This window comes from Heptranchias perlo, chromosome 23 (genome assembly GCF_035084215.1).
Source record: "Heptranchias perlo isolate sHepPer1 chromosome 23, sHepPer1.hap1, whole genome shotgun sequence".
In the NCBI taxonomy this organism is placed as follows: Eukaryota; Metazoa; Chordata; class Chondrichthyes; order Hexanchiformes; family Hexanchidae; genus Heptranchias; species Heptranchias perlo.
The window spans coordinates 11988299-12013141 of NC_090347.1; the positions used below are offsets into that span (position 1 = coordinate 11988299).

At 46.0% G+C, this 24843-nt stretch overlaps 1 protein-coding gene across 1 annotated transcript in view; it reads right to left on the reverse strand.

Annotated features, from left to right (window-relative positions):
• LOC137341448 (dynein axonemal heavy chain 17-like) overlaps positions 1–24843 on the reverse strand; it is a 574489-nt gene that overhangs the window by 410494 nt on the left and 139152 nt on the right. The window contains exons 17-19 of the mRNA XM_068004561.1: positions 21070–21213; positions 17521–17700; positions 2465–2719 (exon numbers count right to left, since the gene is read on the reverse strand). Coding sequence (XP_067860662.1) covers positions 2465–2719; positions 17521–17700; positions 21070–21213 — 579 coding nt within the window. The remainder of the gene's footprint in view (positions 1–2464; positions 2720–17520; positions 17701–21069; positions 21214–24843) is intronic.

A 24843-nucleotide genomic window follows, 5' to 3' on the forward strand; every position in this document is an offset into this window, starting at 1 on the left:
CCGAGGCTCAGCTTCCTAGACCTCTCTGAGCAACAGTGCATACGGAGGCTCAGAGTCACTCGACATGTAGTCGTGGACATCTGCAGCCTCCTTCATGCCGAGCTGCTCCTGCTGGCCCGAGCACCATCTTCTTACCTGTCGCTGTCAACGTCACCACTGCCCTCAACAACTTCTCCTCCGCATCCTTCCAGGGGGACATCGCCGACGTCTCTCAGTCGTCTGCACAAAAGAGCCCTGCAAATACACCTACACCCATTCTGCAGTGACACAATGGGTGGCATCAGTTGTTGGTCTTCATTGTGATCCTCAGGAAAGGGCATTATTGCACAAACCAGACAAGATTCGCAAAGACGCGGCAGTAGTGGTGCCAATATAATATGTAATGTGAGTTGGTCAGAAATTAAATATAAGTAAAAACCATGACAAACCCTCAAACACCCTTGTGCATCCCCTTCATGCTCATGACACGTTTACCTTACGCTGTCTACTGCACATATGTGATGCATGCCCTGTGGCTGCAGCACAGGTAGCGGCAGGTTGAGTGAGGCTGATCGTGAAAGAGATGCATGAGAGAGTGAGTATGAGATAAAGCCATGAGATTGTATGAGGATTGGGTAGTGGCGGGATGAGTAGTGGCGAGGTGAGTAAGTGCAGGTAAGATGAGGATGAGGTTTGAGTGGATGTGAGGGGTGATGTGACAGAGTAGTGTTGGCAGTGCAGAAAGAGATGTGGGGTGGGGGCGGTGATGTGGCAGACGGAATGTAGGGGAATGAGTAAGCGTACTCACTTTGGCTGACCTACTTAGGTCATTGCAGCGCCTCCTGCACTGTATGCAGGTGGGCGATATGTTGGTGGTGCAGGTGACCTCCTCTGCCACCTCGAGCCAGGCCTTCTTGGTGGCAGAGGCAAGCCGCTTCCTCCCGCCCGCCGGAGGGAAGATCTCTGTCCTCCCCCCATCCAATGATACGTGGAATGAGCATCATTAAACCTGGGAGCAGCCTTCCCCCTGGGCTGCTCCATGCTTTAATTTTTCCTATTTCTTGCAGCATCAGTCAGTGGAGGACTGCCCCTTTATATAGAGCTCCTCCAGCTGACAGACCTTACTGCGCATGCGCAGTCCGCCCGCCGCGCAACTTAGCAGCGGGGAACCCGGAACAAGAGGTAAGTAGATCCAATTAGCCTGCGATTGCGTTCGGGGCAGACTGATTTCACTGGGCGCATTACCCACGCGACCAATCGCCCCCCCCCCCGCCCGCCGCGAACCCGCCGCCCTGGTAATATGGTTCAGTTCCATTCGCAACCCCTCAAATAATGAAGCAGTCCGAGCCCGCATGCAACAAGACCTGGACAACATCCAGGCTTGGGCTCATAAGTGGCAAGTAACATTCGCGCCAGATAAGTGCCAGGCAATGACCATCTCCAACAAGAGAGAGTCTAACCACCTCCCCTTGACACTCAACGGCATTACCATCGCCGAATCCCCCACCATCAACATCCTGGGCGTCACCATTGACCAGAAACTTAACTGGACCAGCCATATAAATACTGTGGCTACAAGAGCAGGTCAGAGGCTGGGTATTCTGCGGCGAGTGACTCACCTCCTGACTCCCCAAAGCCTTTCCACCATCTACAAGGCACAAGTCAGGAGTGTGATGGAATACTCTCCACTTGCTTGGATGAGTGCAGCTCCAACAACACTCAAGAAGCTCGACACCATCCAAGATAAAGCAGCCCGCTTGATTGGCACCCCATCCACCACCCTAAACATTCACTCCCTTCACCGTCGGCGCACAGTGGCTGCAGTGTGTACCATCCAAAGGATGCACTGCAGAAACTCGCCAAGGCTTCTTCGACAGCACCTCCCAAACCCACGACCTCTACCACCTAGAAGGACAAGAGCAACAGGCACATGGGAAAAACACCACCTGCACGTTCCCCTCCAAGTCACACACCATCCTGACTTGGAAATATATCGCCGTTCCTTCATCGTCGCTGGGTGAAAATCCTGGAACTCCCTTCCTAACAGCACAGTGGGAGAACCGTCACCACACAGACTGCAGCGGTTCAAGAAGGCGGCTCACCACCACCTTCTCAAGGGCAATTAGGGGTGGGCAATGAATGCCGGCCTTGCCAGCGACGCCCACATCCCATGAACGAATAAAAAAAAGGTGCCCAAATCTAGACACAATATTCTAACTGTGACTTAACCACTGATTTATTTCAAATCTTTGTAAAACACTCCAAGCCACTTAATATTCCTTAGCCAGGAAATTACAATGTTACCATATAAACATGTAACACATTTGTATCTCTGCTATTTTAAAGGCAACATTAGCTCACTTAAAATAAATTGAGAAAAGAATTTGATAAAGGAGAGTTAAACATTCACACGGTAATAACTCTTGCAGCAATTTTCACTTATGTTTGTATATTTAGAAAGATATATCATATAACATAAAATTACCTGATCTTTAAACTGTTGAAGAGTAGGTGGAGTTGGAGGGACACCTCCTTCGCCATAAGATTCTATTTCCTCCTGTGTGAGTACACGTCCATATATCAGAAATTCTTCCAGAAATTCATTGCGGTCATCCACCCACAAATATGAATAATTATCAAATGATTCCTCATACTCCTCAGCCTGTTTCATTATGTTTATCACCTGAGACATTATTTCTTCTCGCATCTCAGCCAAATCTGTCATCTCTTCTAGATCTATCTATAGTTAAAGAAAGATGATAATTTAGTGATATATTTTGCTGCTTTCATAGATGAAGGATTAATTGCCCTTATACTATATAAATTAACAAATCCAAATCAAAATGATGCATGCTACTTTGCTTCAGAAATTTTGGTTCAATATGAATCCATTAGTTTTAACAAAAGGAAACCAATCAAAGAAAACTCACTTGCAATAATGTTGCTTTCTCAAGCACATAAATTACAATAGCCCTGATTTTAACTTGGAGTGGAAATTGGGCGGGGTGAGTGGCAAACAAATCCCTCTGATGATGCCAGCACGAGGCTCAAGCGGTTTTAACTGATTGACGGGCTGCCCATCCGATTGAGTCGGGAAAAAACCAGCCCATTGATATTCACGTTCCAATTTCCAGTGGGCTACCCGAGGCCTATTTAAACAGGAATGCACCTCTTAGAGCAAGGCTGCAGTCCATTCTGCCTGATTTTGTTGGAACAGTGTGAACATTATTATCTCGGGAGTAATGAGTCAGGGGGTTGCCCTTGGTTTTTTGATGTGTCCCTGGAGATCCTGGTGTAGGAGGTCAGAGCAAGGAGGGAAGTACTGTTCCCCAGCACCCGCAGGACGATCCCCAGGATAAATATCCATCAGGCCTGAACAAGAGTGGCTGAGAGGATCAGTGCCAGCAGCATCATTCCCAGGATCTGGGTTTGATGTAGGAAGAGGTTCAATAACCTCAAGAGCAGCAAGGGTCAGAACAGCTTCATCTCTCCGAACAACGCCTGCGATGTTCTTTTCATTCTCTCCCCCACCACTCTCAACAATTCTTTCCCCTCCATCATGTCCTTCAACATATAATCACAAGGGCACACTGCACCACCTCTCATTGCAAGCACACTCACTTCTTCCTTTGCAGTCTTCACATCAGTCACTAACAGCATTTTCTTCTCACATTCTAGCAATTGCAGAAGCAGCAACTCCTCCCAGGACTCACTTTACCCACTTGGCTTTCCATCCATCACCTCCCCATTCTGGTTCATCTTATTTTTTCTCCAGCTCTCAGCAGATGCACTATGTAAAGCAGCCCTACTCATCTCCACTTTCCTTTTCAAGAGCCATTCACTAACTCTTGCTCTCTCCTTCTGGCAGGACAAAACTGCACATAATGCCAGGGAGAGGAGCAAGACCAAGGAGGGGCTGCCTGTCAACACAGCCCTCACCCAAACAGAGTAGGAAGCCCTTGAGATTAGTGATGCACAAAAGCCATGAGCACCATGGAAGGGTGAGGCTGGCGGCTTATCTGAGCAGGGTGTCTGCATATTACTTGAAACCCTTCATTCAGCTCAGTAAATCACTCATTCAGCCAGCTTGACAACTTCAAGCTACATTCTGAAGACTGTCAGTTGCTGATGTCCAGCCTCTCAGTGCCATTTGTCTTGTCCCTTTTCTCTTTCCTCCAGTCCTTCTCAGCAACTGGACACTGCAAAAGAATACGTCTTGGAGGAAGACAATCCTCCTGACAATGCACCATCTCATATTCCATCCCTCCCAAGCATCAGCACAAATTGCCATTACGTATGGGTTAGACAATGAATTAGAGGGGTCTCCATGTGGTGAAACACCCAGCAGAGTGAGCAGCAGCAGGTAATGGTGGTAAGGATAGCCAAGGTGACAGTTCGCCAGAGGGCAAAGTACTCTCCCAGCTCTGCTGAGCAGGATAGAGATGAGGACTTCACTGGCCCAGCTATGAAAAAAAAACTGCTTGCCTCTCACAGGTATTGGATGGCCTGCTAAGGAGTTTCAGCACCATGGCTGAAAGTATGAAGGAGTCTGCTTCCAGCCTGCATGGTGTCATCGTGCGTGGCATGGCAATCTACTTGGAGAGTGTGACGACCTCCAGGAATGCTGCAGCTGGGCCCTTACAAAAGAAGTCAATGTTACCAGCCTTTTCAGCTTTAATGGAAGCTCAAATGGCTGCCGTGCAGGCTCTGGAATCCACCATGGAGAGTCAGGTGTCCCCCCTGGACAGATTGGTGGACCAAATAGATAAGGGCTTTCAAGGAGCTCTCTATAATATGCTGTGATGACAGGTAGCCCGTTCCTTGGTCTTGCTCCTCTCCCTTTCATCTACTGCAGTCTGCTCTCCAACAGATCAGTGGAAGTGATGATCCCCACCTCAATTTGAATGACAGTGGCATTATGTGAGAAATACATTTTGCCCTCCTTCAGGATGTCAGCATGTCTGCTCCTTTGCCACCCCCCTCACCAAAACTCGCCATGGTGTCAAGAAGTCAGCCAGGCCAGACTAGCCTAACAGCAGCCATGGCTCAAGCACCCAGAAGTCACCAACAAGCACCTCAAAGGTCCCAACATGAGCAAACAACAGCCTTCCACCAAATTTTCTGAGGCCATTGGGGGAGCATTTTGAACGACTTAGGCAACATTCTTTTAATAAGGGCACTATGGGTTGACACTTGGATGAGAAATGACGTCATGACCATTATACATTTGGCATTAAATTCATCACCTTTTTCACATTTGGCATTTTGGTCTGCACTGTCTTTTCACACCTGCTTCTAAGTCTGCATTATCAGTATTTCATTGATGTACAAGTTTGCTGAATGGTTTCAACGTTCTTTAATGTAGGATTAAAGCAGTGCTAAAGGATGTAACAAGGACTGTTAATGCAGAGCTTTGTTTATGTTTTCAGGTCGCTGGAATCGCTATGCAATTAACTCATTCCTTGCAGCAAAAAATGATAAAGGGATTAAGGTTGCCCTCCTTCTTTGTGACCCTCCTTCTTTGGCTGCTTCCTCGCTTTAACCCTGGTCTTCCTCATCTGATGAGGGCTGCTGTTCTTCCTCCTCCAAATACAGAACTCTTTGTATGGCAAAGGATACATCCAGGATGCAGCACACCATTATGATGCGGGAGACACTTTGCGGGATATTATAGGGAGCTCTCGGATATGTCAAGAAACCTGAATCTTTGTTAGGGGAGCCTATACTGTGCTGAATTATGATCCTGATGGTCCTATGGTTGTTGTTATAACTGTGTTGTTCAGGCATGGTGGGATCGTGGAGGGGTGTCATGAGTCATGTATGTAGTGAGTATCCTTTGTCCCCCAGCAGCCATCCTTTTACGTTCCTGGAAGAGTTGAATATTGGAAGGATTGTTACATGTCACAGGATAAAAGTGTTATGACAGTTGCCTGGGAACCATGCATAAATTTTCATTATCCTGTTTGTGGTCGGAGACAAGCTGCATATTATTTGAGTGGTAGCACTTCCTATTCGCGAAGGCTGCTGGCTGGTGTTCCGGTACCCTGATGGCAACATGTGTGCAATCTGGATGCGAGGAAAGCCAGCCACTGCTGCAAATCCCTGAATTCTCTCCTGGTGACCGTTGATGTCAATGGGGAAAGTGATTTACTGGTTAGCCCTGGTGAACAGGACATTAGTGACCCGCTTAATGCAGCTGTGCACTACAGACTGGGATATGTGGGAGTGTCCTCTGTAGCATCCTGGAATGAGCCAGTAGCAAAGGAATTAAGGGATGTGGTGACTTCTCCTGCCACTGGCAAAGCATGGCCCCCTGGTCCAGCAGGAAGTCCTGTTGTTGTAGAAGGTTGCAGACGACTGCATCAGCCTGCCTGGAGAAGCATTCTCCTGATGCAATGCTTTCAAATAGAAGCAAGAAACTTACTCTTGCGGGGGGGGGAATTTTAACCCTCCCATGACGGGTGGGAGAGGGTCGGGGGGATTAAATCGGCAAATTTGAGAAAACTGACTGCAACCCGCCACGAACGTGCTTGCTTCCATTTTAACCACAGCAGGTGTGGGGGCATCCGAGTAATCCGCTCTGGAGTGGCAGGTCCGTAATTATAATATGTAAATGCGGCTCCATTCCTGGTATTTTGGCAGCCATTTAAATTTAATGCTGGCTGGCCAGGTTTCCCAAGGCTTGGGAAACGCAGCAGCTTGAGGGAGTTGGGAGCAGTCCGATCCAGTAGGTAAGTGCTTTTTATAGCACTGCTTGTGGAGCAGGAGTGCTCTCCCCCGGCCCCTCAAACAAATCTTCTGCTGCCATTGGCCGACCCTCCCCCTCCAAATCTCTCCCAGTCCCCCCTCCCTCCTGATTGCCGGGGAAGTGTGAGGTAATGCATTTGGAGAGGGCAAACAAGGCAAGGGAGTACACAATAAATAGGAGGATACTGAGAGGTGTAGAGGAACAAAGGGACCTTGGAGTGCATGTCCACAGATCCCTGAAGGTAGCAGGACAGGTAGATGAGGTGGTTTAAAGGCATACAGGATACTTTTCTTTATTAACCAAGGCATAGAATATAAGAGCAGCGAGGTTGTGCTAGAACTGTATAAAACATTAGTTAGGCCACAGCTTGAGTACTGCGTACATTTCTGGTCTCCACATTACAGGAAAGATATGATTAAACTAGAAAGGGTACAGAGGAGATTTACAAGGATGCGCCAAAGTTGGAGAATTTTAGTTATGAGAAAAGATTGGATAGGCTGGGTTGTTTTCTTTGGCACAGAGGAGGGTGAGGAGAGATTTAATTGAGGTATATAAAATTATGAGGGGGCCTAGATAGAGTGGATAGGGAGGACCTATTTCCCTTAGCAGAGGGGTCAGTGACCAGGGGGCATAGATTTAAAATAATTGGTAGAAGGATTAGACAGGATCTGAGGAGAAATTCTTTCACCCAGAGGGTGGTGGGGGTCTGGAACTCACTGCCTGAAAGGGTGGCAGAGGCAGAAACCCTCAACTCATTTAAAAAATACTGGGATGTGCACTTGAAGTGCTCTAACCTAAGGGCTACGGACCAAGTGCTGGAAAGTGGGATTAAGCTGGATAGCTCTCTTTCGGCCGGCACGGACATGATGGGCCGAATGGCCTCCTTCTGTGCTGTAAATTTCTATGATTCAATGATTCAGCCAAAACCAAGGCCTAAAAAGGTAAGTGCATTGGAGACCACTGCTAGGCCCTCTTTCTTCATGCAGTGACTAAGTGCTTACCACTGTTATTCCAGGGGCTACTACCACCTTTGTTCTGGCAGTCCTTGGGGTTAGCAGAGACAGCGGCAATAAGCAGGCAAATGGGGAAGCCTGTCGAGCCCCGCCTCTCCATCAGCACTTACATACAGCAGAAAGGGAAGTAGACATCTAGACTGGGACTAGAGAAAGGGAAATTGAGGTTGGGAACGTGGCGGCAGGCCTCAGTGTCCATTTTCTGTCACTGTCCCAACTAACTTCGGTCAGTGTAATGAAAGTAAATCCAGACGAATATTTTCTGACCAGGCAGTGCTGGAGAAGCAGTTAAATTTAGCCTTATTCTTTTTTTCATTTTTTAAAGTCTACCATTCAAGTAAGTTTCCTGACTGTGGTGGTAAATATATACCTCACTCCTTGGGTACGAGCGGGGTTGCTGAGTTGCTGAGATTTCCTACAATTCCTGGCCTCTGTTCAAACCTGAGGAATTCCTCCTCCAGCTCCCAAAAGAATGCCCATCCTAAGTAGAGAGGGCTGTTGCCAGTGACATCAACTTAGGGTACAGTAGCCTGATGGTTCTGATATTTGACCATTGTGAGTTCAAAACCCACCATGGTGAGTTGTGAAATTCGGTTCTGTTACCAGCATGGATCCCCACTGCCAGATTTTCCACTCTGAGCTCCACCCAGACGATGCTTAATGCTCAGACAGAAAAGATGAGAATCTACCCCAATATCTCAGATTCACTGAATTTGATAAATCCAGCAGTCACATGCACTTCCTGTGTGTGTAATGCTTAATTCCTATAACTTTTTCTTTCAAATTTTCAGTCATCTTCTGAGACTCAGCCCAAATGTAATTCTAACCTGGCAAATACATTCTACTACATGGTGAATACATTCTACTACGAGGTGATTTGGCAGAAGTGGACTGGACACAACTACTTGAGGAGAAATTAGTGGCAAGCCAGTGGGAGGCACTAAAAAGTGAAATTCTACGGGTACAATGCAGACATGTCCCCTCAAAGAAAAAGGGTGGCACTGCCAAATTTCGAGCCCCCTGGTTGTCTAGAAGTATACGGGGCAAGATAAAGCAGAAAAAGAAAGTTTATGACTGTCACAGAAAACTAAATACTGCAGAAAGCCTAGAGGAGTATAGAAAGTACAGGGATGACGTAAAAAAGGAAATAAGGAAAGCAAAGAGAGGGCATGAAAAAATATTAGCTAGTAAGATTAAAGAAAACCCAAAGATGTTTTATCAGTGCATTTAAGAACAAGAGGATAGCTAAGGAAAAGGTTGGACCTATCAGGGATGATAAGGGTAGCTTGAGTGTAGAAGCAGAGGATGTGGGTAGGGTTTTAAATGAATATTTTGTCTCCGTAATCACAAAGGAAAAGGATGATCAGGACGTAGTAGTTAAAGAGGAGAGGTGTGAAATATTGGATAAGGTAAACATTACGAGACAGGAAGTACTAGAGGACTGGAATCCTTGAAAGTTGATAAGTCACCAGGGCCGGATGGATTGTTTCCTAGGCTATTGAAGGAAGCCAGGGAGGAAATAGCGGATGCTCTGAGGATCATTTTCCAATCCTCACTAGATACAGGGGAGGTACCAGAGGACTGGAAGATTGCAAACGTAGTACCATTGTTTAAAAAGGGTATGAGGGAAAGGCCGAACGATTATAGGCTGGTCAGTCTTACCTCGGTGGTGGGCAAACTATTAGAATCAATACTGAGAGATAGGATTAACTGTCACTTGGAAAGGCATGGTTTAATCAGGGATAGTCAGCATGGATTTGTTCAGGGAAGATCATGCCTTACAAATCTGATTAAATTCTTTGAGGAAGTGACAAGGAGGATTGATGAAGGCAATGCAGTGGATGTTGTCTACATGGATTTTAGTAACGCATTTGACAAGGTCCCACATGGCAGACTGGTCAGAAAGGTAAAAGCCCATGGGATACAGGGAAATGTGGCGAATTGGATCCAAAATTGGCTCAGTAACAGGAAACATAGGGTAAAAATCAATGGATGTCTTTGCGAATGGAAATCCGTTTCCAGTAGTGTGCCACAGGGCTCAGTGTTGCTGTTTGTGGTAACATATTGATGATTTGGACTTGAATGTAGGGGGCATGATTGGCAAATTTGCAGACGGCACAAAAATTGGCCGTGTAGTTGATAGTGAAGAGGATAGCTGTTGACTCCAAGAAGATATCAATGGGTTGGTGGAGTGGGCGGAAAAGTGGCAAATAGAGTTCAACCCGGAGAAGTGTGAGGTAATGCGCTTAGGGAGGGCAAACAGTAAAAGGGAATATGCAGTAAACGGGAATATATTGAGGGAGGTAGAGGAAGTGAGAGACCTTGGAGTGCATGTGCACAGGTCCCTGAAGGTGGCAGTACAGGTAGATAAGGTTGTAAAGAAGGCATACGGAATGCTCTCCGTTATTAGCCGAGGTATAGAATACAAAAGCAGGGATGTAATGATGGAACTGTATAAAATGCTGGTAAGGTCACAGCTGGAGTATTGTGCGCAGTTCTGGTCACCACATCACAGGAAGGACGTAATGGCTCTGGAGAGAGTGCAGAGAAGATTTACAAGAATGTTGCTAGGGCTTGAAAATTGCAGCTATGAGGAGAGATTGGATAGGCTGGAGTTGTTTTCCTTGGAGCAGAGGAGGCTGAGGGGTGACTTGATTGGGATGTACAAAATTATGAGGGGCCCAGATAGAGAAGACAGGAAGTACCTGTTCCCCATTGGAGAGTTCAAGAACTAGAGGACATAGATTTAAGCTGATTGGCGGAAGGATTAGAGGGGACATGAGGAAAATCTTTTTTACCCAGAGGGAGGTGGGTGTATGGAATTCGCTACCTGAATTGGTGCTAGAGGCAGGGACCCTCAACTCTTTAAAAAAGTATCTGGACCCTGCACCTAAAGCGCCATAAGCTGCAGGGCTACGGACCGGATGCTGGAAGGTGGGATTAGAATGGGCACCTGGTTGTTCTTCAAGTCGGCTTGGACACGATGGGCCGAATGGCCCCCTTCTGTGCTGTATCTTTTCTATGGTTCTATATTGGATCATACGTGATTGACTCTCAACCCTGAATTCCACTTTTTCAAGAGCTGCAGCAGAGACGTTAAAACAACTACAAAGAATTGAACCACCACAAGCTATATATTAGGATTTTGGCACTCTCCAGATATTTTTTCTCAGCACAAAAAGCCACTGTTTCCTATGAACTAAATCATCATCTTATGTATAAAATATCTGATGGTATAGCATGCCTAGGAACAATAAACCCTATATGTTACTGATAAGCTCTTGCTCTCTGGGGGTAAATTTTAATCCTCAAGAACGGGTGGGTTGGGGGCGGGTGGGAGGTTAAAATAACAGTTTTTTGGAGCGGTACCACATCCCGGCTCCAACTCGCTCACTTCTGGGTTTAACCCAGGCAGGTTTGTATGTGTGTGGACAGCAAACACCAGGAAGTCCCGCCCCCACTTAAAGCCAGTGGGCCAATACTTAATGTACCTCATTGAGATACTTGAGGTACTTAATATTTTGTGTATTCGACACTTGAAACAAATTTAACTGTACCTGTTCGGGTTTCCCATTGCTTCCCATTCACATCAGGTGAAAGCAGGTGGGAAGGGCTGGATTCATGAGGTGAGTGTCTTTTATTGCACTGCTTGTGAGCCGGAGAAGCAGGAGTACTTCTTCCAGGCCCAACAAGCTCATCTGGCCAACGAGAACCCCGTGATCGGCCGCCTCCCCCACCCCCGCCACCAAGGTGGACCTCCACCTAACTCCAACTCTTCACCCGGCCTCCAAGCTCAGAGTCTCAGCACATCCGATCTTCTTTCCGGCCCCCTGATCCCTCCCTCCCTCCGATCTCCGGCTGCGGCCTTCTGCAGCAGGCCTTCCTGCCCGACAGCCAGCCTGGCTGTGATCGCGACCCGCTCCCTTACCTTCCAGGTTTCGCACCCGAAAACCTTCCCCTCCCTGCTCCCTTCTCGGCTCCATGCTAAAATTTGCCCCTTGATCTCTGTCCAATGGACAAATAACACTCTGACTGACTGTACAGAGGTGATTTTAACCCTGCCAGGCTTGGCAGAAACTGGGTGGGCATGCAGTTAAAATCGGCCATGGGACGCGCCTGCCGACGTCTCACACCAATCCTACAAATTCCGATTTTAGCGTGCTCCTCTGAGCGAGAGGGACACCAGCTGGAAACCATGTTCCTTCCTCCCCTGATCTCAAGGCTTTTCAGAGCTCCCTTCCCACAACATACCCGAGTGCCAGGAATCATTCCTTTAGGCTCCGGCAGCCGCCGCCAGGTGCCCCACATTGCGCTCCTTCCCATTTCCCGCTGGTTTTGGATGGAAAACTGACTGAGGCTATGCAGATGATGTGCAGAGCTTAAAATCTCCTGCGCTTCACACTGCCGAGGTTGGGATGGTTTTCCACCCGCCTCTGGCCCCCGCCAGCCTGATTTCCGCTCCAAGTTAAAATCGGGACTTATTGCTCTGGCTATAAACTAATTTATTAATTAGTTAAAATTAAAGAGAAATAAAATCAAACAATGAATTTTACTAAATTATAATTTCCCAGTGCCTCTTTTGGTAGGTGTGCAATGATATCCTGAATTGTATATTAGAATTTAGAAATATTTCCTTAGCACCAGTAAGTGTTGTATCAACCAGGCTAACCAAGTGTATCAGTCTGGAAAATGAAATTTGAAAGCTAAGTGCGTTGCTGAATGCCTCTGTATGTAAAGTTGTTTAAAATCATAACACATTTCCTTTATCATTCCATGCTGAATTATGAAGAATCCTAACAATATAGCGTAAGAACAAGACATTGGGAGAGAATTTCAAATTGCACCGAAAACGGGCACAAAATGAGCACGTGTCCGATGACGTCGGCGAGAGGCGCTACTCACGTTGCTTATTGGCAGCTCATCGATTGGGGGGCATAAAGTCAGCATGCCATTTAAAGGCAGCCTGCACCTATTAAAGGAGAGCCTCACTTTGCCTTGACTTAAGTGAATCAGTGCTGTATATTGCAAATGGCAGGTAGAGCAAGTGCCACCCCTCCCATTCTCGGAAGCTGCTTTGGAGGTTCTGATTCACGAGGTGAGCAGGAGAAAGGAGATGCTATTCTCAACCGGTGGCAGAAGAGTGCCAAGGCAAGTTGCCTGGCACCAGTGGGCAGAGAAGGCCAAACAGGCCAACGTGAGAATGCTGCAGAATTTTTATGTTCTGAGCAGAGCTCCAAAGATAAGACTCCGAACTCACATCTAACCTACTCTTTGCTTAGCCCTACACTACCTGTAGCCCCAACACTCACATACCTTCCCTCTTCTATTTCCCATCACTCTGCTCCAATCACAGCAGAACTTCACTGAACCTCCTTCTGTGGCTACTAGCACACTCTGCACCTGCTACTGTCCTCACAATTACTTCCTTCACTTCTCCACACCAATGTCATATTTCACGTGCCATCAACACTATTCTGCGCTGACACACACATCCTCGCAACATTTCACCAGGCCACACAGTAACACACTCCCTTTTTTCTTGCAGGAGAAGCTGGCACACAATACCAGGGAGGAGAGCCACCATCCATCTACATCCTGTCCTCATTAGAAGTGGCAACCATGGGAATTGTGGGTAGGAGGCACGTCAGGAGTGTTATGACTAGCGAAGCTGGAGGATATGCTCCACAAGGTGTTTGGCCATCTTACCCTCTCTTTTTCTCTTCTCACTGAAATCCCTCCCTGACACACTCTGCCTGACAAAATGGTGCTGCTTTGAGCTGTCACGTATCTGTCTCTGCTAACCCTAGCCACTAACCCTTGTCCATCTCTTCACCTTCCAGGTGCATCATAAATAGAGGGCCCAGATGCAGCACTCCTAAGCATACACCATCACTAGGCCTTACTCTTGCAGGCACCAGCTCAGAAATCGATACTCCATGTAGCTCAGAGGATCAGTCAGAGGGGTCTGCACTGGAAAGTTCACCAAGCGGAAGTGCACAGGAACAAGGGCAGGGGAAATAGGATGGTCCACGAACTAGCTTGCAACCTGGCCCTGTGCAACATTTCACCAGGCCACACCAACTGCTCAGTGCACCACCAACTGCTCAGTGCAATGGACTACCTGCCAGGGAACCTGTGCACAATGTGGGAGAGTACGGAGGAGTCCAGCTCTAACTTGTGTGGGGTATGGAAACAATGCAGTCAACCATGGAGCGTGTGGTCAGCTGTATGAACACTGCAGCGGGCCCTCAGTTATGGAGCCTCTGGTGACAGCTTCGATGGAAGCTTAAACTGCTACTATTGTAGTTCTGAGTTCTAACATCTCCTTCGCTTTCAAAGCATGATGAGAGTGTGGTCAGGGACTTCCAAAGCATCACATCACTCCTGCACTCTGTTCTCGCATAGAGCAGTGTTGAGGCGCAGCTCCATGAGTGGTAGTGGCGTCATGGGAGAGGCACATGCTGTCCTTTCTCAGGATAACAGCATGCCTACTCACCCATCAGCCCCTCATCCAGTGCAGGCAGCTGGCAAGACTTCCCCGGCCACTATCAAGATGCTGCAATCTGCAGCCAGGTTTTCTAATGCCAAAGCTCCTTGAGGTCGCCTACTATGGCCATCTCAAGTGCCCTCAGTGGATGGTCTTCAGTTTTCCATTTCCCATGCTGTAACCACTGGGGTAGAAACTCTTAGGAGTACCAGATTAAGCAATGTGATTTTTAATTTTTAAACTTGTTTGTTCACAATTCTCAAATGAACCATTCTGAAGCAGTTTGTTGTGGACAATTTTTTTGCATTGGTGTTTGTCTAACTATGCCTAGTGATGTCATTTCAATAACCATACAGGTGTAGAATTTGAGGGCATTCATCTGGATGGTGTGAGGACTGGGCGTGATGGTAGGATAGACTGTTGGTGTGAGGTGGAGGGATGATTCAACTGAAGCATTCGTCAATGATTCGATGCCATTGAGCTTTGGCATCTGGCAGGATTGATGGCCTTTGCTCTCCCTCTACATCCATGGCTTCCTGCTATCTTCCTGCTCCTGAGTCTACACTTCTTCCTCCCTAGGTGGCTCTAAGAGTTGCCCCCCTTTTCAAGGCAAATCTATGGAGCATGCAGCATACAGAAAGTACAGAGGAGACCTAAAAATGGGAATAAGTGGGGCAAAGAGAGAGAATGAGAATAGATTAGCGGCTAACATAAAAGGGAATCCAAAAGTCTTTTATAAACATATAAATAGTAAAAAGGTAGTCAAAGGACAGGTGGGACCGATTAGGGTCAAAAAAGGAGACCTTTTTGTGGAGGCAGAGGGCATGGCTGAGGTACTAAATGAATACTTCGCAACCGTCTTCACTAGAGAAGAGGATGCTGCCATTGTAGCAGTAAAGGAGGAGGTAGTAGCGATATTAGATAGGATAAAAATAAAGAGGAGGTACTTAAAAGATTGGCAGTGCTCAAAGTAGAAAAGTCACCCAGTCCAGAAGGGATGCATCCTAGGTTGCTGAGGGAAGTAAGGGTGGAAATTGCAGAGCCTCTCGCCGCAATCTTCCAATGCACCGTAGATATGGGGACAGTGCCAGAGGACTGGAGGATTGCAAATGTTACACCCCTCTTCAAAAAAGGGAAGAGGTATAAAACCAGAAATTATAGATCAGTCAGCCTAATGTCGATAGTGGGGAAACGTTTAGAGACAATAATCCGGAACAAAATTAATTGGCACTTGGAAAAGTATGGACTAATAAATGAAAGTCAGCATGGATTTGTTAAAGGAAAATCATGTTGGACTAACTTCATTGAGTTCTTTGCCAAAGTAATGGAGAGGGTTGATGAGGGTGGTGAGGTTGATGTATATATGGACTTTCAAAAGGCATCAGATAAAGTACCACATAATAGACTTGTAAACAAAATTATAGCCCATGGGATTAAAGGGACAGGAGTAGCATGGATACAAAATTGGCTAAGGGACAGAAAGCAGAGAGTAGTGGTGAACGATTGTTTTTCAGACAGGAGGGAAGTGTACCGTGGTGTTTCTCAGGGGTCAGTATTAGGACCACTGCTCTTTTTGATATATATTAATGACATGGACTTGGGTATAGAGGGCATAATTTCAAAGTTTGCAGATGACACGAAACTAGGAAATGTAATAAACAATGTGGAGGATAACAACAGACTTCAGGAGGAAACAGACAGACTGGTGAAATGAACAGACACATGACAGATGCAGTTTAACGTAGAGAAGTGTGAAGTGATGCATTTTGGTAGGAAGAATGAGGAGAGGCAATATAAACTAAATGGTACAATTTTAAAGAGGGTGCAGGAACAGAGACACTTGGGGGTGCACATACACAAATCTTTAAGGTGGAAGGACAAGTTGAGAAGGCTGTTAAAAAAAACATATGGAATCCTGGGCTTTATTAATAGAGGCACAGAGTATAAAAGCAAGAAAGCTATGCTAAACCTTTATAAAACACTGGTTAGGCCTCAGCTGGAGTATTGTGTTTAATTCTGGGCACTACACATTCGGAAGGATGTCAAGGCCTGAGAGAGGGTGCAGAAGAGATTTACTAGAATGGTACCAGGGATGAGGGACTGCAGAGATTGGAGAAGTTGGGGTTGTTCTCCTTAGAACAGAGAAGGTTAAGGGGAGATTTGATAGAGGTGTTCAAAATCGTGAACGGTTTTGATAGAGCAAATAAGGAGAAACTGTTTCCAGTGGCAGAAGAGTCGGTAACCAGAGGACATAGATTTGAGGTGATCGGCAAAAGAGTCAGAGGCAACATGAGGAAACATTTTTTTACGCAGCAAGTTGTAATGATCTGGAATGCACTGCCTCAAAGGGTGGTGAAAGCAGATTCAATTGCAACTTTCAAAAGGGAATTGGATAAATACATGAAGGGAAAAAATTTAAAGGGCTATGGGGAAAGAGCAAGGAAATAGGACTAATTGGATAGCTCTTTCAAAGAGCCGGCACAGGCACAATATTCCAAATGGCCTCCTACCTACCTGCGCTTTACCCACTGTGATACCACCACAAATCTGGAGACTTTCTCAGGACTGTACTGTTGTATACCTCCTGTTAGCTCCTGTACTGTTGGACACCTTCTGTTATCTACTTAAGATGCTGTTGGAAATATGTATCACTAGTAAAAGTCTTGGCACATGCCACTCAAAAGAAACATCTTTTATGGTTGTATTCTTGACCATTGCAATACTGTATGTACAGGCAAGTAAACAGATAACAGTAATCTGCTTCACATTATGTAGAATAACATGCAGTTTCTCCCTCAGGAAGCTAATTGTTGCCTCAATAAAGTGTAACAGGATAATGAATGGTAGCAGAATAAATTCACCACTGGAAGATGAGGGAGCACAATGGACTAATTTATGGCTTTCGTCACCAATATCGCAGGGAATTCCCTGCCAATATTTTTTCAAGTTAATTTCAGCAGAAGTAAAACCAGAAGAAAATATTCACTGGAATATAAAAGATTCCTGCATCTGTGTTTCTTCACTAATTTTAAGTAGCTTGTTGCATGGGGCTTATAGCAACAAAAAAAAGTATCCTTTGCACACAACACAGTTGTGTGAAAAAATGTTCTTATGTCAAAAAATTATTATAAGCTAAAAAAAATATTATTTTGAACACAGATCGCCTGGGGCAATCAGAAATGTTACCTTTTTAATATCACAGTACTGCATTAAGTAAAATATATAATCTTTCTGTAATCTAAGATTAATGGTAAATTATGTGGGATTACTCCATCTTTTGGCCTTAGTCTCACCTGATACTTCTTTCGAGTAGAATGTTTTGCCAAACGTGGCACAAGGCCTACTAGTTTATACACGTCATTCATCAAATTGTCCATGAGGTTATAGAATTCACTATTTATTCCTAAAGTTGGACGAAACACGGTATCAGAGTCACTGAGCTCAAAATGTACTTCAAATAGCGGTGTGTGAGCCTAGAGATCCCAAACATCAGAAGAAAATAATTTAGTTTCAACAATTGAACACCATCCTTTCTAAATATATTGGTGGGGGGGGGGGCGGGGAGATTCCCACTGCTGCTCACAGAAGTAAAAATTGTAAACTTGATCTTTGTATGCATTTTTATAAGTTTGCTATAAAAGCAATCAGTGGAAATCTTCCCACATAATGTTATCTCTACCAAAATATTCACACTGAAATTCTACTTTTACAAATTTTGTTTAGAATCATCAAATCATAGAATGATACAGCACAGAAGGAAGCCATTCAGCCCATCATGTGCAGGTGGTGTTGTTTCCATGTGTCTGCTGCCCTTGTCCTTCTAGGTGGTAGAGGTCATGGATTTGGGAGGTGCTGTTGAAAAAGCCATGGCGAGTTGCCACAGTGCATCTTGTAGTTGGTACACACTGCAGCCACGGTGCGCCGGTGGTGAAGGGAGTGAATGTTTAGAGAGGTGAATGGGGTGCCAATCAAGTGAGTTGCTTTGTCCTGGATGGTGTCGAGCTTCTTGAGTGGTGTTGGAGCTGCACTCATCCAGGCAAGTGGAGAGTAATCCATCACACTCCTGACTTGTGCCTTGTAGATGGTGGAAAGGCTTTGGGGAGTCACTCGTCGCAGAATACCCAGTCTCTGACCTGCTCTTGTAGCCACAGTATTTATGTGGCTGGTCCAGTTAAGTTTCTGGTCAATGGTGACCCCCAGGATGTTAATGGTGGGGGATCCGGCCCCAATCTTCCTTTGACTACCCTTTCACTATTTATATGTTTATAAAATACTTTTGGGTTCCCTTTTATGTTACCTGCTAATCTATTCTCATGCACTCTCTTTGCCCCTCTTATTTCCTTTTTCAGTTCTCCTCTGTACTTTCTGTATTCTGCTTGGTTCTCCTCTGTATTATGAGCCTGACATTTATCAAAAGCCTCCTTTTTATATTTCATTTTAATCTCAATATCTTAAGTCATTCTAGCTTTGGATGCCCTTCCTTTCCCCCTCGTGGGAATGTGTCAAGTTTGTACCGAACTATCTCCTCTTTGAAGGCCTCCCATTGCTCATTTACTGTTTTACCTGCCAAACTTTGATTCCAATCCACCTGGGCCAGATCCCCTTTCAACCCCCTGAAGTTAGCCTTCCTCCAGTAGAGTATTTTCACCTTTGATTGCTCCTTGTCCTTTTCCATAACTACTCTACTCCTAATGATATTATGATCACTGTTTCCCAAATGTTCCCCCACTGAAATATGATCAACTTGCTCCACTTCATTCCCCAGAACCAGATCCAGCACTGCCTCCTTCCACATTGGGCGAGAAACATACTGATTAAGAAAGTTCTCTTGTACACGTTTCAGGAATTCCTCCCCCTCTTTGCCCTTTACACTGTTATTTTCCAGTCTATATTAGGATAATTGAAGTCCCCCATTATCACTACTCTCTGGTTTTTGCATCTTTCCGTAATTTGCCTGCAAATTTGCTCCTCTATCTCCTTCCAATATTTGGTGGCTTGGAGTGTACATGCAGCCATGTAACAGCTCCTCTATTGTTCCTTAATTCTAACCAAATAGATTCTGTCTTTGAACCCTCAAGTACATCATCCCTTTCCAGTGCTGCAACAGTATCTTTCACCAAAACTGCCATCCCTTCCTTTTTTTTCCTTCCCTATCTTTCCTGAATAATCCTGTAGCCTGGATTATTAAGTTCCCAAACCCCACCCTCCCCCCTCCTTATTTGCATCAGTTCTCTGTTATTGCCACTATATCATAATCCCAAATAGTAATTTGTGCCTGCAGCTCACCAACCTTATTTACCAAGCTCCATGCGTTTACACTCCAAACCCATCCTAGTCTGCCTCGCGTTTCTCCCCTGTCTGATCCCCCCTATTTCTGAATTACTCTTTATTCAAATGCTGTTTGTCTCTCCCAGTCCTCTGTGCACCTTGTTTCTCCTCTCTAATGCTTCATTCTGGTGCCCCGCCCCCTGCCAAATTAGTTTAAACCCTCCTCCTCAGCAAAATCTCCCGCAAGTACATTGGTCCCAGCCCTGTTGCGGTGCAACCCTCCATCTTGTATAGGTTCCTTCTTCCCCAGAACTGGTCCCAATGCCTCAGGATTCTCAAGCCCTCCCTCCTGCACCAGTTCTCCAGCCACACATTAACCTCCATTATCTTACTGCTCCTATTCTCACTAGCATGTGGAACCGGGAGTAATTCAGAGATTACTACTTTTGAGGTCCTGCTCTTTAACTTTCTGAAACACTGACTGCAGGACCTCAACACTTTTCCTTCCTATGTCATTGGTTCCAATATGGACCATGAGTTCTGGCTGTCCCCCTTACCCCCGCAGAATGTTCTGCACCCATTCCATGATATCTTTCACCCTGGCATCAGGGTGGCAACACACCATGTGGGACTCACATCGACGGTTGCAGAAACACCTGTCTATCCCCCGACTATTGAATTCCCTATGATCACTGCATTTCTACACTTTGTTGTGCTCCCCATGCAGTTCTTTGCCCCATGGTGCCGTGGCTTCGCTCTGGACTGCACTCCCCCGTGGTATCGTCACCCTCATCGGTATTCATTACTGAAAACCAGTTTGTGAGCGCCACACTCAGAGGATTCCTGCACTGCTTGCCTCTTCCTACCTTGCCGGATGGCCACTCACTTACTATCCTCCTGACCTGTCTGTGGCTGCGGGGTGACCACCTCCTGGAACGTGTGATCCAGGAAACTTTCAGCCTCCCATATGCCCTGCAATGACTCCAGCCGCCCTTCATGCTCAGAAACCCTGAGCTCAAGCTCGCGCAGCCGGAGGCACTTGATGCACACGTGGTTATCCAGGACACATGAAGCGTCCTGGAATTCCCACATGGCACAGGAATTGAAGGCAACAGGTCTCAGCTGTCCCATCATTTTATTTAGATTTACTCTCTGGTTACCTGAAGTTTAGTTTAGCTTACTATTTTTTCAGATATGGGTTTGCAAGGAATGGTAAGTGTATGTAAACCTGTATCTGCGTGTACCTGTCCTAAAGATGCTAACTCACTCTTGGGTATTCCTGCAGACATTGCCGCCTCCAAAACCTCACTCAAGAAGCCACACCTCATGTGTGAGCCATGACAGTGAGTGTAAGTAGTCTATTTGACTACTGCGTATCACAGCTGAGGCTTGTCATGTCCAGTTGTCAATGGATACTAATCAAGAGGGGGGAAACCATTATAATAGTTGCTCATGACTTTTATGTTCAGGAAGTTCATAGCATTGTATATACAACTTTTTTCATGATAACTTAGATTAATTTACACGTATGGGCTTCACTGTAGTTCAGGTTGACTCTGCTGAGTATTACAAACCTCACTTTCCATGTTGTTGAGAAGAAATTGTAGAGACTTCTGAACCACTGCATGAAAGCCATCCACAACCATCTTATCTATGTAATTCACATACTTCTCCCACCTTGAAGCTTTTCCATCTGCATGAAAAAGTATTCTGTTTTCCTGCAGCCAGTAAAATAATACAAAATCTAAGTTATTTATATACCACAAATTACTCAACAGTGATGATTTTCCTGGGGCCGCAATGTCTGGATGCTGGCCCTAATTCTTTAGACTCCTGGATCTGTGTTTCCAACCAGCCAAACTGCAGAAAGGTTAGGACGGTGGCCTAGGAATGCTCCCTCATACCTCATTTAAACAACATTTGGCCTATGCCTTTGCAGGCACAGTCCCTGTTCCACCCTTTGGGGAAAGCCCCAAATAACACCTCACCTGAAAGAAGTAAAAGTGAATCACTGTTTCACCTGGAAGGAGTATTTTAGCTTCCACAGTCAACGTATCATCCTCCGCCATTTCTGCCACCTCCAGCATGATGCCACCACCAAACACACCTTCCCCTCCCCTCCCCTTTCAGCATTCTGTAGGGACCGCTCCCTCCGCGACACCCTGGTCCACTCTTCCATCACCCCCAACACCTGCTCTCCTCCCCACGGCACCTTCCCTTGCAAGAGCAGGAGATGCAACACCTGCCCTTTCACCTTTTCCGTTCCCACCGTCCAAGGCCCCAAACAGTCCTTCCGGGTGAAACAGTAATTTGCTTGTACTTCTTTCAATTTAGTATACTGTATTTGCTGCTCACAATGTGGTCTCCTCTATAATGGGAAGGCCAAACGCAGATTGGGAGATCACTTTGCTGAACATCTCCGCTCAGTCCGCAAGCGTGACCCTAACCTGCCAGTCGCTTGCCATTTTAATTCTCTGTCTCACTCCCACTCTGACCTCGGCCTCTTACACTGTTCCAATGAAGCTCAACGGAAGCTTGAGGAACAGCACCTTATCTTTCGATTCGCCACCTTCTGGACTCAACACTGATTTCAATAACTTCAGGTCATAACCACTGCTCCCATTTTTTCGAACAAGTGCTGGTAATGGTTCTGACGTTGCTATTTATAGCTCCTCTGGACCCATCTTTTGTTTCTTTACTTGCCCCATTCCCACCTTCCTTGACTTGCACATCAGCCCTTTTGTCATTTCATCACTCCTGCCCTCCACCCTATCAGAGACCTTCCCTTTTGTTCTTTCTTCCCCTCCCCTGGATTTCTACGTGCTTAAAACGGGTTAATCTTCAACTTCTTCCAGTTCTGATGAAGGGTCATTGACCTAAAACATTAACTCTGTTTCTTTCTTCACAGCTGCTGCCTGACTTGCTGAGTATTTCCAGCATTTTCTGTTTTTATTTCAGATTTCCAGCATCCGCAGTATTTTGCTTTTGATGAGGGAGTGGGAGCTGGGCAATGGGCATGGGGAGAGGGTTATAGAAGTACTAGAGAGTGGAAGAAGCAAAACATTTTGCTCAGAAAGCTGCCTATGGACTCTCCCCATCAAATGAAAATCTTCACTTCAGGTATCACATTCTGCTGCCACATTTCAAACATCACTCTTTTTATGTCACATTTGGCACGGGCTAATTACAATGCAAATTCTTACAACTGTTTGGTTGATATTCATATTCAAATTTGCCCACTCCAATTCAAATTTCTTGTATCACATTGCTCATATGCAAATTCATTTTCAATAAACAAGAAGCCATTAGAAGTAGGTAAAACAAAGTTATAACTTAAACTAATGAACCTACGGTGCAACAGTTTGGCTTCTGGCATTCACCCATGGCCCCCTCTGAAGCTTCTTGGTGGCTGTAGCTGCTTCATGCACCAGCCGCCACCACTTCTTCTCAGCTGCCGCCGCCACTATTAAATATTTTTTTGTGGTCAATAGTCATTTTTCTCTTCACTTTGTGTGGCCCAGAGCTGCTTCTCCTGGTCTTCAACCAGTCTTAACTTTTAAATTACAACCTACAATACACCTACTTCTTCTCCTCGCTTCTTCCATCCCTAGCATTTTCTGCTCACCCTCCGCTTCTCCTTATCCTATGCGACTTCTTTTAAACTATTTCGTCTGATTAGCCACGCCTTCTATTCACTCCTTTGTCCCCCACCACCTTCTCTTCATTCTCAGCAGCCAAAGCCACATCTAAATTACTCCATGTGGCCTCCACCTTCAAACTAACACATTCCCCTCTCCTTCACTCAACCACTTCCACCACCACCAAATTGCCATTTTCATCTATAGGCTCTCACAAACCCTGAATTTTCAGCCACTTTTGAACCAAACACAAACAAAATACATCCCACGCACAGCAGTCACACACACCTATTTTGCCATTAAAGTATCGCCATCCCACAGTCAAACACTTCAAGTATAGTCCAATAGCAAAACACCTCACATTGCAAGTCCCAAGCACAATGACGTACAGCACTACAACACTACATTATACACTACAAACAATAACAATTAATGCGCATGCTGTTATTAATGTGTAAATCGTCCAGCAATTTGTGGCAAGGAAGAGATACCCCGTGAATTGCAAATTGCCACAACTTACTGGTTGATTTACAATGCTCCACCGTTAGCCTTGCAAGAACGGCAGCTCGCCCTCAACCTCCTCATGAATTTCAAGAAATTGCTGAATTTGCACATTAATTGCCAATTTTTTTTATATTCGTTCATGGGATGTGGGCGTCGCTGGTGAGGCCGGCATTTATTGCCCATCCCCAATTGCCCTTGAGAAGGTGGTGGTGAGCCGCCTTCTTGAACCGCTGCAGTCCGTGTGTTGAAGGTTCTCTCACCGAGCTGTTAGGAAGGGAGTTCCAGGATTTTGACCCAGCGACGATATATTTCCAAGATGGGATGGTGTGTGACTTGGAGGGGAACGTGCAGGTGATGGTGTTCCCATGTGCCTGCTGCTCTTGTCCTTCTAGATGATAGAGGTCGTGGGTTTGGGAGGTGCTGTCAAAGAAGCCTTGGCGAGTTGCTGCAGTGCATCCTGTGGATGGTACACACTGCAGCCACGGTGCGCCGGTGGTGAAGGGAGTGAATGTTTAGGGTGGTGCATGGGGTGCCAATCAAGTGGGCTGCTTTGTCCTGGATGGTGTCGAGTTTCTTGAGTGTTGTTGGAGCTGCACTCATCCAGGCAAGTGGAGAGTATTCTATCACACTCCTGACTTGTGCCTTGTAGATGGTGGAAAGGCTTTCGGGAGTCAGGAGGTGAGTCACTTGCCGCAGAATACCCAGCCTCTCACCTGCTCTTGTAGCCACAGTATTTATATGGCTGGTCCAGTTAAGTTTCTGGTCAATGGTGACTCCCAGGATGTTGTCGGTGGGGGATTCGGCGATGGTAATGCTGTTGAATGTCAAGGGGAGGTGGTTAGATCCTCCCTTGTTGGAGATGGTCATTGCCTGGCACGAATGTTACTTGCCACTTATGAGCCTAAACCTGGGTGTTGTCCAGGTCTTGCTGCATGCGGGCTCGGACTGCTTCATTATCTGAGGGGTTGCGAATGGAACTGAACACTGTGCAATCATCAGCGAACATCCCCATTTCTGACCGTATGATGGAGGGAAGGTCATTTATGAAGCAGCTGAAGATGGTTGGGCCTAGGACACTGCCCTGAGGAACTCCTGCAGCAATGTCCTGGGGCTGAGATGATTGGCCTCCAACAACCACTACCATCTTCCTTTGTGCTAGGTATGACTCCAGCCACTGGAGAGTTTTACCCCTGATTCCCATTGACT